The sequence below is a fragment of the Vipera berus genome (genome assembly GCF_964194415.1).
Source record: "Vipera berus genome assembly, chromosome: 5".
NCBI classification, from domain to species: Eukaryota; Metazoa; Chordata; class Lepidosauria; order Squamata; family Viperidae; genus Vipera; species Vipera berus.
In genome coordinates this window covers 101,490,312-101,508,831 of record NC_138207.1, presented here as the reverse complement: position 1 = coordinate 101,508,831, position 18,520 = coordinate 101,490,312, and the positions used below count along the sequence as shown (strand labels likewise).

Sequence of the window (18,520 nt, the reverse complement as noted above, 5' to 3'; positions counted from 1 at the left end):
TGGAGCCACTCTTTGAGTCCCAGGCTCCGGATAGCGTTACCATTTCCCTTGGCGCCTATCAGTCTCCAGGTCTTAACTGGATTTATTCGACTTTGCATAATTCTGATGTTTTAACTACCATAGGGACTATTTCCCCAAAATGGAATTTCCACCAATTCTTGGCGGGAGATGATGGGGGCTTAGGCAGAAGTTCGCCGAAGAGAGGGAAATGGAGGCCCAACTCTGAAAGAAAAACTCATCTGCAGCAGTTCCCTGTTTTATTTTTATTTTTTAATTTTAATTCCATTTATATCCCGCCCTTCTCCGAAGACTCAGGGCGGCTTACAAGCTTAGCAGTAGCCTTCATTCTATGTATATGCCTGCTTATTAGGGCTTTCACACACCCCCCAAGCGGCATTATTACAAAGTCAGCTTAATTGCCCCCAACAATCTGGGTCCTCATTTTACCTACCTCGGAAGGATGGAAGGCTGAGTCAACCTTGAGCCTGGTGGGACTCGAACCTGCACTAATGGCAGGCAGCTGGTGTTACTTAAGGAGGCATTAGCCCACTGCTCCACCAAGGCTTTTGGAAGACTCTGCCTCAAGATCTGCCTCCGTAGCCCCACGGGCCTTCTGCACAGACATGAAAAGTCTCCTGATGATTCAGTGGCTGATTCTTGATGTTGGATTTGGGGCAAACATCTTATACTGTGTATTGTTGTTGCTGACCACCTTCATTAGTTTGCCTGTACAAACGGATCTTTTCCAATAAATGACTAGAGTTTCTACTTCCTATTCTATTCTATATTCTATTTTATTCTCTTCTGTCCTGTCCTGTCCTATCCTATTCCACATTCTATTTTACTCTACGTTCTGTTTTATTTTATTCTACATTCCACTTAATTTTGTTCTATCCTGTTCTGTCCTGTCCAATCCTATCCTATCCTATCCTATCTTATCTTATCCTGTCCTATTCATTCTATTCTATCTTACATTCTCTTCTCTTCTCTTCTCTTCTCTTCTCTTCTCTTCTCTTCTCTTCTCTTCTCTTCACTTCTCTTCTCTTCTCTTCTCTTCTCTTCATATGTATACAGAATAGATAGATAGATAGATAGATAGATAGATAGATAGATAGACAGACAGACAGACAGACAGACAGACAGACAGACAGACAGACAGACAGACAGAGCTATAGAGATATATGCTCAACTGTCTGAAATGCTGTTCTGGAGCCTCCTTACTTGAGTGCTGAGTCTAACCCTGCTTAGGAAATCAAGAATTCAGGATGCAAGGAAGCTGTGCGTCGCCTCCTTTCACTGCATCCCGTCTTCCACTAGAGGTCGGCCTTCTCCAGAATCCAAAAAACCAGCCAGATTCCTCCTTCTTCCCAAGCGAAAACCCGCCTGCTATTTCCACACTCCTGAGTTTCTTAACAAAGATTCCTTCAGAGCCGCGAGCCTCAGCCACAGAGCTCTTTCCCTCCCTCTGGTTTTCGTGGCCAAGAGCGCCAGGCCTCCTGCTTATGAAAGAGCCACTGTAAACCGTCTGGCTGGAGAAGAGAAAGGAGATCAGGGGGACATTGGCCTGCCTCTAAACAGAGTTTTTTTAACGTACTTTCACCCTGGGGCTCTCCCCTCTCTCTGTTTCCAAAAGGATATTTGGTTCTTGTTGAGCATCAGAGTATGGAGGTGTGGCAAGCTGGGCAAGCGGAGGCTGTTTTGCAGAAGGTTGTTGTCCAGAATGAGTTCTTCCAAGCAGCTGAAAGCCTGCAGTCCTTCCAGGGACCTGCACCAGAGAGAGAGAGAAGGGGGGGGGGGGACAAAAAGATCTTACTATGAACCAAGGAGCCTGATGAGGACCTGAAATAAACATTTTAACCTTCCCTTTTGAAAGGAGCCCGGGAGAATTTGGGTTTCTGTCCTGTCAGGAGGGCGGAAGGACAAGAATTAGCGGGAAAGGCAGGGCCAGGGCAGCCCGGAGGACGGAGGCCGCTCGGCGAACCGCCAGGATGCCCGGCTCAAAGGCCCAGAGGGGAGCCCTGCGGGATGGATTTGTCAACGTCTGGTGCCTTCCGGCAGCCACCCAGCCCCGCCTGCCCCCAACCTTCATTCCCAAGACAAATAACTCTGTCACACTTCACCTTCATTCTCAGGACCCGGATTTAAGTTGCCATCCATCATTTCTGCCATGAAATATCATGCCCACTAACAATAATAAATTCAGTTTCAGAAATGGTTCTCAGCGGCCTTTCTAGATATATGAAAGGCAAGGAAAGGCTGGAGCTGGGGGTGGTGGTGGTGGTGGTGGTGGTGTGTGTGTCTGTGTGTACATGTATATAACACACAGACCAACCCCAGTTCCAGCCTTTTCTGCTTGATATATATATATATATATATATATATATATATATATATATATATATATATGTATGTATGTATGTATGTATGTATGTATGTATGTATGTATGTATGTATGTATATATATGTGTGTGTGTGTATATATATATATATAGACACACACACACACATATATATATATACATACACACACACACACACACACACACACACACACACACACACACACACATATATATATATATATATATATATATATATATATTCCTTGATAAGATTAAAAATACGAATCCCAGGCATGTTAAAATTAACAAACAAATGAACACTGGGATAGAATTAAAAACTAAAACAGTTTTTATTGCTGAAAAATCAATATATATATATGTATATAAATGCTGCTGAGAACAATTTCTGAAGTTGAATTTATTATTGTTAGTGCACAATATATGTGTCTGTGTGTGTGTGTGTGTGTGTGTGTGTGTGTGTGTATGTTTTCCTAGATTTTCACGGGTATAGGTATGTAGGTCTTCAGGCTGGTGTCTTCGGTTTCGTGCTTGTGCATACATACACACACACACATACCACCCCCAGCTCCAGCCTTTTCTGCTTGCTTTTTAAAAGCACAAAAGAGTTAGCATTGGAGAGAAATGCAGAATTGTTCCACACCACCTAACAGATAACAAATAATTTGTTTGCCTAACAAATAATTGCATACGCACTCACTCCAATGCAGATATGCATAACCCTTCTTTAAAGAAGCAGGCAAAACATTTTCAGCTATGGCAACACAACTCTCAAGATTGCAAACAAAGGAGACTTGTAAATAAACAAACCAGCCTGGGTAGAATTGTGGTTGTGCATAAACCCGGGTTTGAACCTTTGCCAAGGATGGTGATTTCAGCATTTACTCATAATTTCGCGGCTTTGCAAGTTCACACAGGCTGTGGGGGGAGAAGCACCACATCAATCAAAGAAGCATCGGCGTGTTATATGAAACACACCCATCAACACACATCTGCAGCTTGTTCACCTACCCAACACCTAGATCTGCTGGAGGACTTGACTTGATAGTCAAACTCATCTGCCTACCAGGAAGGAGAATCACCACTTAATCACTGTCTGACTGTTTTATAGACTGTGGTGGCTAAAGAAGATGGAGGAAGAGAATATTTATTCACTGCCAAATGACAATATTTCCTCTCTTTGGCATCCTTCATCGAGGCCTATAGAAGGCGTTCTCTATTACATTCTCTGTAGGCTGGCTTGGTTGCTCAACAGCGAGAAACTGGTGAAGCCGGCACAGCAGCGCCTGCATTTTCTGCATCGCATGAGAAAAGCTCATCTTCCTTCCCCTGTCCTCACCACGATTGGGAGCATCACAGTCTGGGTTGCAAGCATCCCTGCTTCAGACAGGAAGGCGGTGCAGAGAGTGGTGAGGACGGCCGAAAAGATCATCGGCAGTTCCCTCCCCTCCATCCAGGACATGGCACATAAGCGTTGCTTGAGCAGAGTCCACAAGATTGTCTGGGACACTACACACCCTCTTTGCGACCTGTTTTCCTTGTTCCCTTCTGGGAGGAGGGGGCTTCGTGGTATCCGTAGCAGAACATCCAGATTCCGTCGCAGTTTTGTCCCACACAGCATCAACCTCGTCAACTCTCAATTTCTCCTCCTGCTATCTATGCAAGATGGACAGTGATTAATATTTATATGTATTTATATTTAAGGGTGAAGTTACATACCTATGTTGCATGTAGCATGTTTATATGTGTGTTATGTATGGGTACAGTTGTGAGAGCAGGCAGCAGACGTTCATTTTAAGCAGCCAATATTAGAAGGTTTTCTTAAAGTAAAAATATAACAAGAGCAATTCATTGAAAAACTAACAAAATGATGCTCATTCATGACTCGTAAATTAGGTGAGATGGCCACATCAACACCCAGTAGTAGAGCTGGTTCCAACTACATGCTCTAAAGTATTGTGAACATTTTTTTTGTTTTTGTTTTTGGTAAATCACATAGAAGAACATTCACTCCCAAAAGTTACTTTCAGTTTATAATATTTTTTTATTTTATTTTTTATTTTAATTCCATTTATATCCCGCCCTTCTCCGAAGACTCAGGGCGGCTTACAAGCTTAGCAGTAGCCTTCATTCTATGTATATGCCTGCTTATTAGGGCTTTCACACAAGCGGCATTATTACAAAGTCAGCTTAATTGCCCCCAACAATCTGGGTCCTCATTTTACCTACCTGGGAAGGATGGAAGGCTGAGTCAACCTTGAGCCTGGTGGGACTCGAACCTGCACTAATTGCAGGCAGCTGGTGTTACTTAAGGAGGCATTAGCCCACTGCGCCACCAAGGCTCCTTTAATACGCCTATGATACATGGCGATGCTCAGCCTTTCTCTATAAAATGTCAGTGGTAGGTTATGTTCAACATTCAGAATATTACTAAATAATAGTTGCTGCTGCTGCTGCTGTTCTAATTATTGTTTTCACATTTTTCAAACTGAACTTTCAGGATGGGCTACCCGCCTTTTAGGACTATTGAGCCTTAGGGGATACAAACAGACCTTCACTTGGGTCTGATGGCAAAACAGACAACATTATTGAAATCTCTGATACAAGTATGCAAATATAAAAAAGGTAAAGGTAAAGGTTCCCCCGCACACGCGTGCTGGTCGTTTCCGACTCTAGGGGCCGGTGCTCATCTCTGTTTCAAAGCCAAAGAGCCAGCGCTTGTCTGAGGACATCTCCGTGGTCATGTGGCCGGCATGACTAGACGCCAAAGGCGTACGGAACGCTGTTACCTTCCCACTGTAGTGGTCCCTATTTTTCTACTTGCATTTTGACGTGCTTTCGAACTGCTAGGTTGGCAGAAGCTGGGACGCGTAACAGGCGCTCACTCTGCTACGCGACACTCGGGATTCGACCCGCCAAACTGCCGACCTTCCGATCGACAAGTCCAGCGTCCTAACCCACTGAGCCACCGCGTCCCTTTATGCAAATATACAACACCCTTAAGAGAATCTGCAAACCATCAGCAAGATGGGCAAAATAAAATAAAATAAAATAAAACCTGCTTCCAAAATGGCCGGACAGATGGCACACAAGCGAAAAAGAGAGAGCGAGGGCACCTGGTAGCACATTTTAAACAAGAGCAGACAAAAACTGGTTTTCCAAATCCTTCTTCAAGCCTAGTCGGCATCTGATCCTTTGAACCCGGGCGTTTTATCCACTTTTACCTCCTCCACCTCATCGCCCCATCTCCCGGACACAGGTTGGCCCCAGCGACAGGTGTTCACCCCAGAGATGGTGAGACTGGCTGTGTCTATAAAAGTGGCGTTGATGCCTGGCAGAGAGGAAAGGCTTTTCCGAGGAGACGGGATTAGCATCACTCCTTGACCGGATATTAGAAATCAGCTGTTCTGGCACGTGGGATATTTCTGTTATTAATACCTCTCATTCCCCCCCCCCACACACACACAAAAGGAAAGATTACAAGCAGAGTGTCTGTCTGTCTGCCTGCCTGTCTGTCTGCCTGCCTGTCTGTCTTCCTGCCTGCTTGTCTATCTGTCTGTCTTCCTCTTGCTTGTCTGCCTGCCTGCCTGTCTTCCTGCCTGCTTGTCTGTTTGTCTGTCTTCCTGCCTGCTTGTCTGTCTGTCTGTCTGTCTTCCTGCCTGCTTGTCTGTCTGTCTGTCTTCCTCTTGCTTGTCTGCCTGCCTGTCTGTCTTCCTGCCTGGTTATCTGTCTGTCTGTCTTCCTCTTGCTTGTCTGCCTGCCTGTCTGTCTTCATGCCTGCTTGTCTATCTGTCTTCCTCTTGCTTGTCTGTCTGTCTGTCTGTCTTCCTGCCTGCTTGTCTGTCTTCCTCTTCCTTGTCTGTCTGTCTGTCTGTCTTCCTGTCTGCTTGTCTGTCTGTCTGTCTGTCTGTCTTCCTGTCTGCTTGTCTGTCTGCCTGCCTGTCTTCCTGCCTGGTTATCTATCTGTCTGTCTTCCTTTTGCTTGTCTGTCTGTCTGTCTGTCTGTCTTCCTCTTGCTTGTCTGTCTGCCTGTCTGTCTGTCTTCCTGCCTGGTTATCTGTCTGTCTGTCTTCCTGCCCACTTGTCTCTCTGTTTGTCTTCTGGCCTGCTTGTCTGCCTGTCTGCCTGTCTCTCTGTCTTCCAGCCTCCATGCCTGTCTTCCTGCCTGCTTGTCTGTCTGCCTGTCTATCTTCCTTTCTGCTTGTCTTTCTCTCTGTCTGTCTGTCTTCCTGCCTGCTGATCTGTCTGCCTAACCTGTCTGCCTGCCTGCTGGTCTGCCTGTCTGCCTGGCTTGGTGAATTAAAAGCAGCAAAGCACCAGTTCAATGCCATGAACGGTATCCGGGCTTCCGGGGTGATGTCAGGTAGGATGCCTCCCTGGTTGGCTTAAAGGCTAATCAGCATCACTCAGCTGCCTCACAGGTTGATCTCTTCCCTGCTCTAATGACAGGAAAGCCGCCCATTATCTCACCCCACAGGTACCATCTCGCTTACCTCATTGCCGGGCTCCCTCCCTCCCTCCCTCCCACCTACCCCCCCAACACCCCCCCCCCGGGAGGAGAGCCAACGGTTGCCAAGAGATTTCCCTCCGTGCTCTTTGCAAAGTCACATCAAAATGACAAAACATCACAACGCATTCAGCTCTGCCCGATTCCGGCAGAAAGAACTTTACGGTTTCCACTGTAATTAACCCTATCCTCGTTAAGATAATTATGATCAAGCTCTCTGTCACAGCTAATAGCGCAGCATCATTGCCCGTGGCTCACGCTTTGCCCTCATTAGCTTACAAAAACACTGTGCTGAGCAGGCAAAGCAATTCCAACCTTCCTGGGGATTTGGGGGCTCCTGCAGTTGAGACAAAAAGGCCCAAGAAAGCAGCTTTCTTCAGGACCCCTTCTGCCCGCCTTTAAGTCCTTGAACTAACCAGGAAGCGGGCCTTCAGTGTATCCACATCTCATAACTGGGTTATCATCTGAAGCGGAATTCTTTCTTCCTGTCTCTTTCATCCTTAGAAAGTCCTGGTAGGTGGCAATTTCCCGGGGAGGCCCGCACGGCAATGCCAATCGACACCCTGGCCTGACGTGCAAAATTGGGCGGTGGGTTTTGATTTCTGTGTTAAGTGGAGGGAGGGAGGAAAAGAAAAGAAAAACAGCCGGGAGCCTGCGTTAAATTTTTTAAAAAAGGAAGGAGAGTTCTGTAACCCACGCCAGAAAGAAAGAAAGAAAGAAAGAAAGAAAGAAAGAAAGAAAGAAAGAAAGAAAGAAAGAAAGAAAGAAAGAAAGAAAGAAAGAAAGAAAGAAAGAAAGAAAGAAAGAAAAGAAAGAAAGAAAAAAGAAAGAAAGAAAGAAAGAAAGAAAGAAAAAAGAAAGAAAGAAAGAAAGAAAGAAAGAAAGAAAGAAAGAAAGAAAGAAAGAAAAGAAAGAAAGAAAAAAGAAAGAAAGAAAGAAAGAAAGAAAGAAAAAAGAAAGAAAGAAAGAAAGAAAGAAAGAAAGAAAAAAAAGAAAGAAAGAAAGAAAGAAAGAAAGAAAGAAAGAAAGAAAGAAAGAAAGAAAGAAAAAAGAAAGAAAGAAAGAAAGAAAGAAAGAAAGAAAGAAAGAAAGAAAGAAAGAAAGAAAGAAAGAAAGAAAGAAAAAAAAAAAGAAAGAATATACACTTGCTTGTTATATATCTCCAATCCACACAGATGGGTAAACGTTGATTACATTTATATATTATGCTCCTGACACTTAATGGAAGATGTAAAATATTTAACACTTTCCAAATCGGGATTGGGGGGGTGGGGGTGGGGGGGATTTCTCCAAATGGATTTCTGCTTCTTGGCCATAAGCGGCCATTCCCTAAACCACAGGTCTGCAACCCACGGCTCCGGAGCCACATGCGGCCCTTTCAGCCATCTCCTGCGGCTCCCAGTTCTCTGCCATGCGCAGTCCCCCCCAAAAAAGTGGGACTAAAAAAGTTCAACCAATCAATTCAAATATGCAGGATAGGTGCATATCTCGCCTTGGCTCCACTCTTCAGTCAAACCCCGTTCTGCGCATGTGCGCATGTACGCACATGCGCACACATTTTTTGCGGCACCCAGTTTTTCCTTTTGTGAGGGAACCGGTTCCGAGTGGCTCTTTCACTGTTTCAGGTTGCTGACCCCTGCCCTAAACCGAGAGAATGCGTATCTACATTTTCGTTCTTAAGCACTTTTTTTAAAATAAAAAAGCTCAGGCAGGTTGATTAGATGGAGAAGGTAACGAAATGGGCAAAATCGCCACCCGTGTGCATTGCTCTTTTAACGCTCTCAAACGTTTCCGTTAACAGCCCTTAGGTCCTTGGTTAGGACTTGAACTGTTAGGTTTTAACCAGTCCCAGACTGTGAATCGAATTGGAGATTAAATCAATAATAATAATAATAATAATAATAATAATAATAATAATAATAATAATAATAATAATAATAATAATAATAATACTCAAAGGTGCTTTTTTTCACGAAGCAACTGGACTTCCTTGTTTTTCTTTGAAGACGTTTCGCTTCTCAACCAAGAAGGTTCTTCAGCTCTCAGAGCTGACTTGGATGACTGAGAATCTCCATAGACTAATGATAATGATGATGATGATGATGATATATATCAACAGACAGTGCTGCCTCTGCAAAAAAGCTGAAGCATCTGGTAAAGCTGCTGCAAGAAGATCGCACAGACTGACTACAGGCAGCGGCAAGACAAAGTAGCAACAATGGTGCATTGGAAGATCTGCAAGAAATATCATTTGCCTACAAGCAAGAACTGGTGGGATCATAAACTAGAGAAAGTCATAGGAAATAAAGAAGTTAAATTGCTCTGGGACTTTAGAATTCAAACAGACAAGCACCTGCCGCATAATACCCTGGACTTAACAATTGTCGATAAGAAGAGTCTGGTTAGTGGATGTGGCTGTGCCTGGAGACAGCAGAATAGACAAGAAAGAACTGGAGAAGATAACAAAATACAAAGACCTACAAATAGAAATAGAACGACTGTGGCAAAAAAAAAGCAAAGGTAGCACCAAAATCCATAGGTGCCTTGGGTGCAGTCCCAAAACAACTGGAGCACTACTTGAACACCATCATCGGCATTGACAAATTCACCATCAGTCAATTGCAAAAGGTGGCCTTACTAGGAACTGCTTCCATCTTGCGACGAGATCTGTAATACCATCAAACATCCACATCTGCCTATCCCAGGTCATTGGTAAGGACTCGATAAGTAGACAAAAATGCCAAATCCAGTCTGAACATCTGGCTGACGGTGCGATGATCAATAATAATAATAGTAGTAGTCAATGAGCAAAAATTCTTCTGGGGATGTATGTCATTTGCATATGATTGTCATTACAGAAACAAGGCAATATGCACCAATATTATTCCATTTACCTAAAGATGTCATTAGGCAACTAAACCACATAAAATGGTGTGATGGATCGTTTCTATGATGGCATCGAAAGGTGAAGTCAAAATAGTCCTCTTCTGCCTTTTTTAAGGTGGGTTAGGACGCTGAGCTTGTCGATCAGAAGGTCGGCAGTTTGGCGGGTCGAATCCCGAGTGCCGCGTAACAGAGTGAGCGCCTGTTACTCGTCCCAGCTTCTGCCAACCTAGCAGTTCGAAAGCACGTCAAAATGCAAGTAGAAAAATAGGGACTACTATGGTGGGAGGGTAACAGCGTTCCGTGCGCCTTTGGCGTCTAGTCATGCCGGCCACATGACCACGGAGACGTCCTCGGACAAGCGCTGGCTCTTCGGCCTTGAAACGGAGATGAGCACTGGCCCCTAGAGTTGGAAACGACTAGCACGCATGTGCGGGAGAACCTTTACCTTTACCTTTTTAAACTCCAGAAGATGAGGAAGAACTTCAGAATGCTTTGCTCGCATTGCTGGCCTTGCATGTACATCTCGGATAACTGCGCTGAATAACAGAACCATAATTTATAATTTTAGAATTACCTTCTAAACATCACCTGTTTCATAGCTGAGGGAGAAGGACAGAGGGAACAAGACAATCAGCAAACAGATCGGGCCTGGGATTAAGAGCTGGAAGGAGGAGGAGAAAGAAAGTAATTTTTCTCCCATCTTCCCAAGCAACCAAGGCTGGGCAGTCACAAGCAAATTGAGGCTCTCCTCAGAGGGCAAAAGATAAATGTTTGTTGAATGGCCATCGCTGGAGGTGGGATGGCCTTCATATGTGCATAATGGAGATCTGCCTTTCAGCTGAGACCGGCCTGCCAAGATAAGCAACTATAATGAATGGAGAAAGCAGGTCCTCTTCCATAAGAATAGGATAATCCGATGCGTTTTAATAATTTTTTAAAAAAAGAACTGGAAAGGAGTCATTGAAAAACCAGTCTTTGGTACCAGCAAACAGAAGCGCAGGAGAACAACGTGGATGGACCTTCACATGATACAAAAGGAGAGAAATAACATCCGGAGCAGTTGCAATTCACTTCTGATTTTCTGCAAGCACCCGCTTTTGCTCTATGCCTGGGAAGAGTTCCTACAAATTGTCGCTGCAACACCCCTAGAGATGGGCTGAAGGAGCCATTGTGTAATTGTTCTCCCTGTCAAGAAATTTCTTCTTACTTCTAGGTTGCTTCTCTCCTTGGAAATTTTCCATCTGGAATGCAACAACTCGCCGCAGCTAAGTTGTGCATCGTGCAAATGAAAAATCACAGCTGGGATCCTGGAAAGCTCCTTCTACTGAAGAAAGCTTGAGGGGGATACCGACGGCTGGTCCTAAGCCCCGGTCCGTGCTTGCATCTGAGTGCAAGCAGAGAGACAGCCAGCAAGGGAGGCTGATCATAGCCTGCCTCTCAAGATTCCCAGCTTTTGAAGGCAGGAGGTTAATATTCTCACATGTCATTGGGCCTGCTAGCGCTACCGATGGCCGATTGAATCAGAAAATTATTTCCTTCCGCAACAGAGGACCCCAACTTCAGAAGAACCGAACCTGGATCAAGGCAGGCCTCCCGTTCAATTGATGAGCTGGGATCAGCAGAAGTGGCCTGTAGGTAAGAAGGGACAGAGCAGACTTTTTGGGGGGCGAGTGGGGAGACACCCTTCTGTGTCCCCTCCCAGCACCGGGTTTTATGTCAAGCCACTGCCTCTGATTGACCTGGCTTAATCCTGCCGGTGCTGTTTCTCCCTCCTTGATCTCTTGTAATCGGACAAAGGATCTGCCTGGCTAGGGTCCCTGAAAGCTGTCCCACCAGAAGCTCAGAATACACAAGCCATGGTCTCTAACCTGGTTTATTAATTGCTGTTTCATCAGCAAATGAAGGGAAAGAATCCACTGCTTAGAGCTATTCTCCAAACTCGACCGATTCTGCATTGAAAGATAAGATGTTATTTTTTTTAAGAAAAGATGCAAAAATTATAGTCTGTTTGTTAAAAGCAGGTAGAAGATATGTTAAGTGATTGATTAATGAGTATTAAACTTTACTGGTGTTTATTATTTCTACTGGTCTAGGACTGCAATAGAACTGAATTGATTTGATTGGTGAGAGGACCGGGAAATATAGAAACCTGGAAATCAACAACACCCCTACAAAACAGCCTGCACTATCGTTATGCACACACAATACCTACTTAGATACCTATTTAGCCATCTAGCTGGCCAACCAGTTAGCCATACATCCATTCATTTTTAACTTGCTCTAATAAGCACTGGAAATAGCTTTACCAGATTAAACTGTTTAATACATACGATGTACTGAATTTGTCAAATTTCAGAGCCAAAATGAATATTATAATATCAATACCACTAATGTCAGGTTTATTTAAATCACAGGAAATAGTTTACAAGTAACAAAGTTTGCAATGAAGCATGAATTTTGACTGACGCTTTGGAAGGTCCAAATTTTTTCTTCTCTTCTCTTCTCTTCTCTTCTCTTCTCTTCTCTTCTCTTCTCTTCTCTTCTCTTCTCTTCTACCCTACCCTACCCTACCCTACCCTACTCTATTCCCTATTCTGTTCTATTCTAATTTCTATTTCTATTTTATTCTAATTTCTATTTCTATTTCTATTATGTTCTGTTCTGTTCTAATTTCTATTCTATTCTATTCTATTCTATTCTATTCTATTCTATTCTATTCTATTCTATTCTATTCTATTCTATTCTATTCTATTCTATTCTATTCTATTCTATTCTATTCTATTCTATTCTATTCTATTCTATTCTATTCAACTCTACTCTACTTTACCCTACCCTACTCTACTCCATTCCCTATTCTGTTCTGTTCTAATTTCTATTTCTATTTTATTCTAATTTCTATTTTTATTATGTTCTGTTCTGTTCTAATTTCTATTTCTATTCTATTCTATTGTATTCTGCATTCTATTCTACTCTACTCTAATCTACTCTAATCTATTCTATTCTGCTCTACTCTATTCTACTCTATCCGATCATTATTCTATTCTATTCTGTTCTGTTCTGTTCTGTTCTGTTCTCTCAGGAATACACTCACAGAGATGAGATATGTGGAATGAGTCATTTTCTTGAAGGAGTGATGTCCTAGCTGTAGTAACAATATAATTCAACTGTCTTTCTAAAAGTCCAGCAAGCATGCTGAAAAGGTATATCCAAATTAAAGTGCTGATAATGAACATCTAAATTAAATGCTCTTGGCTACAATACTCCAAGGAGGGCATCTATTTTAAGAGTGTGGGAATAAATAGGCAGTTGGTTCCATAGTCTCACTCTAGATAATCCACAACAGATAGAAGATGATATAGGTCAGTGGTCTTCAAACTCGGCCCTTTTATGACTCATGGACTTCAACTCCCAGAATTCCTCAGCCAGTATGCCTGGCTGAGGAATTCTGGGAGTTGAAGTCCATGAGTCATAAAAGGGCCGAGTTTGAAGACCCCTGATATAGGTTATAGCCTGGAGATCAGCAGGGTTTACTTTCTGCACAAGACAATCTTCTTTAAGCCAAGTCTTAATATTGACAGAATACAGAATAATAGAATTGGAGGGAACTTGGAGGTCTTATAATTCAACTCCCTACTCAAGCAGGAGACTCTATGCCATTCTGGACAAATGGCTATCCAAACTCTTCTTAAAAACCTCCAGTGATGAAGCACCTACAACTTCTGGAGGCAACTTCTGTTCCGCTGGTTAATTGTTCTCACTGGCAGGAGGTTTCTCCTTAACTGCAGGTTGCTTCTCTCCCATAGTTAGTTTCCATCCATTACCTCTTCTCCTGCCCTCAAATGCTTGGAAGATAAGATCTTCTCTGTGACAACCCCTCAACTATTGGAAGACTGTCATCCTGTCAGCCCTAGTCCTTCCCTCCGTTGGACTAGATATACCCAATTCAAGGACACATAGAGAAATGCTCAGTCTGGTTCCTTGGCATGGGAACACCTGCTAGTTTTATCGATAAGCCAAAGATTCTGTTTGAGTTAGGCTTGGTCCCAAACATCAGAGTTGTGTTGGGATCCTGTGTGTTGCTAACTGCACATGCATTTCCTGCCTTTATTTCCTTTCGGCTACAAGGGAAGAAAAAGTGGACCGTAAGATAGATGGAGGCCATCAACACCACCTCAGGACCAGCAAGGAGTGTGTCTGTGGTGGGGGGGCTGCTTGAGGTCCCTTATCAGCTTTTGATGGTGCTGATTGGCTGATTGCAATCTGCCCACGTCTTTAGTCTCAACTTCCTTTCAACCACAAAACCCTAACTTTGAAAGAATTTTTTTTTTCCCCATTTGTCCCATCCCTTGGATGGAACAAACATTTGTAAAGAAAAGTCAGCTGTAAAGTCTCTGAAAAAGTACTTTGCCCCTATCCAAGGAATAGGATAGTCATTTTTTTTAAAAAAAAAATTAATAATGAAATAAATACATAAATTTAAAAAAATAAATTATCTTCTTATGTAATTGGAACTAGGCCTCAGGCTTCAGTGGTAAAGAAAGGATTAAGGCCTTCAACCACCTGGATTGTCATTCTCTTGGGCTCCAATGCTCCCCCTTCCTCGTTTTTTTTTATAGCCAACAGATTAAAATGCAAGCACCACAATCTTTGATCTTTCACTTGCTGACACAAATCCTTTCAAGCCTCCAACCGTTTTCTGCTGAGGTAATTAGTACTAATTAAAAGGTTTCCAACAGCCTTTGCTTTAGGTTTCCTCCCCTCCACCCCCTCCAAAGAAATTGCTTTTACAAGGGTCTTCCATCCTTGAAATCTACGCATCCCTCACTTTCTCCTTTATCTGACTCGGAGAGATCAAGTAGATTAGTGACTCCATTATTTGGCAAGACAAAGCCAGACAGCAAACAGGTTCTCTCTCTCCCTCTCTCTCTCTCTCTCTCTCTCTCTCTCTCTCTCTCTCTCTCACACACACACACACACACACACACACACACACACACACTGAGGCCTGTTGAGGTGCAGTTTTTATATCCAGAAACAAATGCCTCCCGCATGCATTAAGGGACAGTCCAATTATGCATTAACAGGCACAAGGCAGGACTTCAACATTTAACCATGGACATCATTTAATGATCCACTGCTCTCTTAGATCGGCCAGAGGCAACTAATCAAAGTGACAACTCGGAGAATAAATAATGGAAGGGGTTGTTGTGTTCGGCCTCCTCTCCGGGAGACGATGATGGGGCAAAGTACAAACACTGTGTTTTGTTTTCTTTTGTCCAAAGCTATCTCCAGACAACTGGGCCAAAGTTTTCATACCCAGCATGGCTAATGCAAATGAAGATTAAAACGTCACTTGTTGCAAAGAGAAAGAAAGCATATGATATTACCGAGAAAAAGCCGAGCTTGTGATCTTAAAAGGCCAATTAGCAGGGCACAAATCCAGCAAATTTCACCAAGGCGTGGAGGTTTGGGGCCCTGCTGATCGGAAAAAAGCTAAACAGCCAAAAAGTGTTGTCTGTAAAAGCAGGAGTTTAAAGGCCCTCACTTGCTATAACAGATCAGGAATCACACAACCTGGTAGAAGAGGCTAACATATCATTAGAAACACGAAGATCGATTCGCAAGTACTAACATGAGCACAAAGCACCTGCCAGGACTAATGGGCCCATGTCAAAAAAGGGCACGCCGAGAGAATGCCACATTGCGAGTCAAAGGGACAAGAAACGCTTAGGAGGTAAAGCAACGCACACAAAGATACAAATCCAAAAGCTGGACGGTAGCTAGCATCTAATCACGGAGTCAGAGTTTGCTCTAAAGGGGGACATACCTTTCCAGGACTCACCTACAGGAAGCTCTGCAGTGAACTGGCCATGGAAAAACTGTTGAAGACGGGGCAAGGGATGAGTCTGTGTTGTCTGCATCTCAAACTGAAGCGCAAACTGTTCCTGGAGTCTGCAATGTGTTCTGGAAACCCGTCTCCAACAGTGAAGGGACCCAAGGCAGAAAAAATCCTGCAGCCAAGAAGGCTCCCCACCCATTTCCACCACTCAGGTGACCCTGAAGACAGAAATCAACCTCCATCTCTAAAAGGATGCAAATGACCAGCAGCCTGAAAGGAATATAAATCCTTCCATTCCCCACCATCCAATCAGAGTAGAAGAAGCTTCTTGGATGAGAAGTGAAACGTCTTCAAAGGAAAAACAAGAAAGTCCAGTTGCCTCCTGAAAAAAAAGTCCTTTTGGGACAACCAGGACCTGGATGATGGAGAATCTCCATAGACATGCCTGCGCTACTGCATTTTGACCCAGTTTCCACCTCTAGATGCTCTTCAAGGGCAGTCCTGTGTAAAGTACATCATAGCAATCCATTTGAGAGGTGACTAACGCATGAGTAAACACGAGCGGAGCATTCAGATCCAGGAACAAGTTCAAAGGACCCACAATACAAAGTTATGCAAAAACCCTCACAACCCACGGCTGCCACCAGTTCCTGAAACAGGACAGGAAAGTCTCCCAAACCACATATTGGTTTTATTTTGGGTAGTGTAAAGTCGATCAGATGGTCAGCAGTTTGGCGGGTCAAATCCCGAGTGCCGCGTAGCAGAGTGAGCGCCTGTTACTCGTCCCAGCTTCTGCCAACCTAGCAGTTCGAAAGCACGTCAAAATGCAAGTAGAAAAATAGGGACCACTCCGGTGGAAAGGTAACAGCGTTCCGTGCGCCTTTAGCGTCCAGTCATGCCGGCCACATGACCACGGAGACATCCTCGGACAAGCGCTGGCTCTTCGGCTTTGAAATGGAGATGAGCACCGGCCCCTAGAGTCGGAAACGACTAGCACGCATGTGCGGGGGAACCTTTACCTTTACCTTTAAAGTCCCTGAACTGGGAGCCACTCAATCTTCCTATAGCTAAGTCAAAGCCTGTTTTACTCCATGCAAGAAAGAACTCTCACTGCATCACCTGGGCATCTCAGGGTGGGATTATAAAGCTGGGCATCATCACTACACTTATTAGCATGTTATGTCCACTAATAGGCCTATTTTGGGGTTTTCACCAGTATACATACTTTGTAGTTGCATAGCAACGTTCAGAATAATTGAAGTGCTCAAGGATAATTGAGTTTGGGTTTGCAAAGGGCAAAATTGGAGAAATAAGTATTAGCCTGTGAAGGAGACGTATGGTTTCAATCCTTGGTAGATGATCTTCTGCACGCTTTCAATCCATATAGGCAATGATTGCAATAGATAGAAATACAGGTAAGTTCAACCTCACTCGTTTTTTTAAAACAGTTTAAGGCATCCAATTCACCCTTTATGACAACGTATAGAACCATCATCAGGACTAAGGAGAGAACTGATATTAATATCCACTATAAATCCTAATAATGCATACTAATTAAAACTAAGGGTGCCTAAATACTTGAAACATGGTTTTCCATCACCTATAAGTAATGAGCATGGCACTGCTTTCATAGTATATTAAGAAAGGTGAATTGGTTTTTTTTCTATATATTTTTTGTCCATTATTTTCTAATAGTCCTGGTTTTCCACATTATTCTTGAGTTAATATCGGCTAAGGGAACAGGAAAGTCTGCTAGCAGTTCATGCTGATACCAAGGCTGTTCCTCCATATTACCTACAAGTTTAGATCCAATCCAATATATTTCTGCCCCCATCTCCATGTCTCCATCTCCATCTCCACCTTCATCTCCATCTCTCCATCTTCATCACCATCTCTACCTCCATCCCAGAATAATGGTATAATAATAGTAATAATAATAATAAGTTGGAAGGGACCTTGGAGGTCATCTAGTCCAACCCCCTAAGTTGCTTATCATCAAAACATCTAGCCTCTCCCAGGGGCCTCCAGCTGCTAATGTCCATCACAGGGCTTTCCATATTAATATCCTTGATTGATTTATGGCGGACAGAACCAGATTCTTCATTCGCAGCCCTGGCCAGGGATTGTCCTGAAAAACGCCAGAAACTGTCTCTCTACACAGCACAAACAACCACAAAAGGAGAACTGTTAAGAGATCCTGCTTCCTCGCGAAATCCATTTTTAAAAAACAACATCAAGAAAATGAAGACAGAGCAATTCCAGAATTATGAAGAGGGAAAACCTGAACAATTTCTCTGAAATGACACCAAACTCTTGAAAAATATCCAGCCAAAGGCTTCGGTTTGACAGCAAAATAAAATGAAAAGCAGAGGCAGGAAAGAAGTCTTTCTGTGGATGATCTTTCTCACAAGCTGAAGTTAAGCTTGAATATTTTTACAAAGCCCATCCAGGGCTAAGAGTTCTCACAATTTTATTTTATTTTTAAACGGCGCTTGCGCTGCAACGCCAGCTATTCTGAAATGCAGACTGCTTAACGTGTTCTAGATTTGGGAGCAATCACAGCCTTCTTTATTTTTTTTCCCTCGCCACTACATTTTAACTTCCCATCGGATAAAGAATTCTAACAAACCCTCAAAGCCACGTTCACCATTTTACAGCATTTCTCTTTTAAGTGCAATAAAGGTGACATTGCAAAGTTTAAGAAGGTTGGACATGGTTAATGCTCACCAAGACATTTTCGGGGTTAGAAGCTACACGGAGCACCAAAAATATTGGAAAGGTCAAGCTACTTCTATATTATTGCCAGAAAACCTACAAGGTTGCATTCATGAACTTTGGAAAAAGTACAAAGAAGAGCAGCTAAGATGATTAAAGGCCTGGAGACTAAAACATATGAAGAACGGTTGCAGGATTTGGGAATGGCCAGTC

General features: G+C 43.3%; 1 protein-coding gene across 1 annotated transcript in view; it reads right to left on the bottom strand.

The window, feature by feature from the left end:
- Positions 1–1,596: 1,596 nt before the first annotated feature.
- Positions 1,597–18,520, bottom strand: part of LRMDA (leucine rich melanocyte differentiation associated) — a gene marked incomplete at its 3' end in the record, with an annotated part of 274,214 nt that continues 257,290 nt past the window's right edge. Inside the window, exon 3 of the mRNA XM_081328622.1 lies at positions 1,597–1,765. Within this exon, the coding sequence (XP_081184748.1) occupies positions 1,597–1,765 (169 nt within the window). The remainder of the gene's footprint in view (positions 1,766–18,520) is intronic.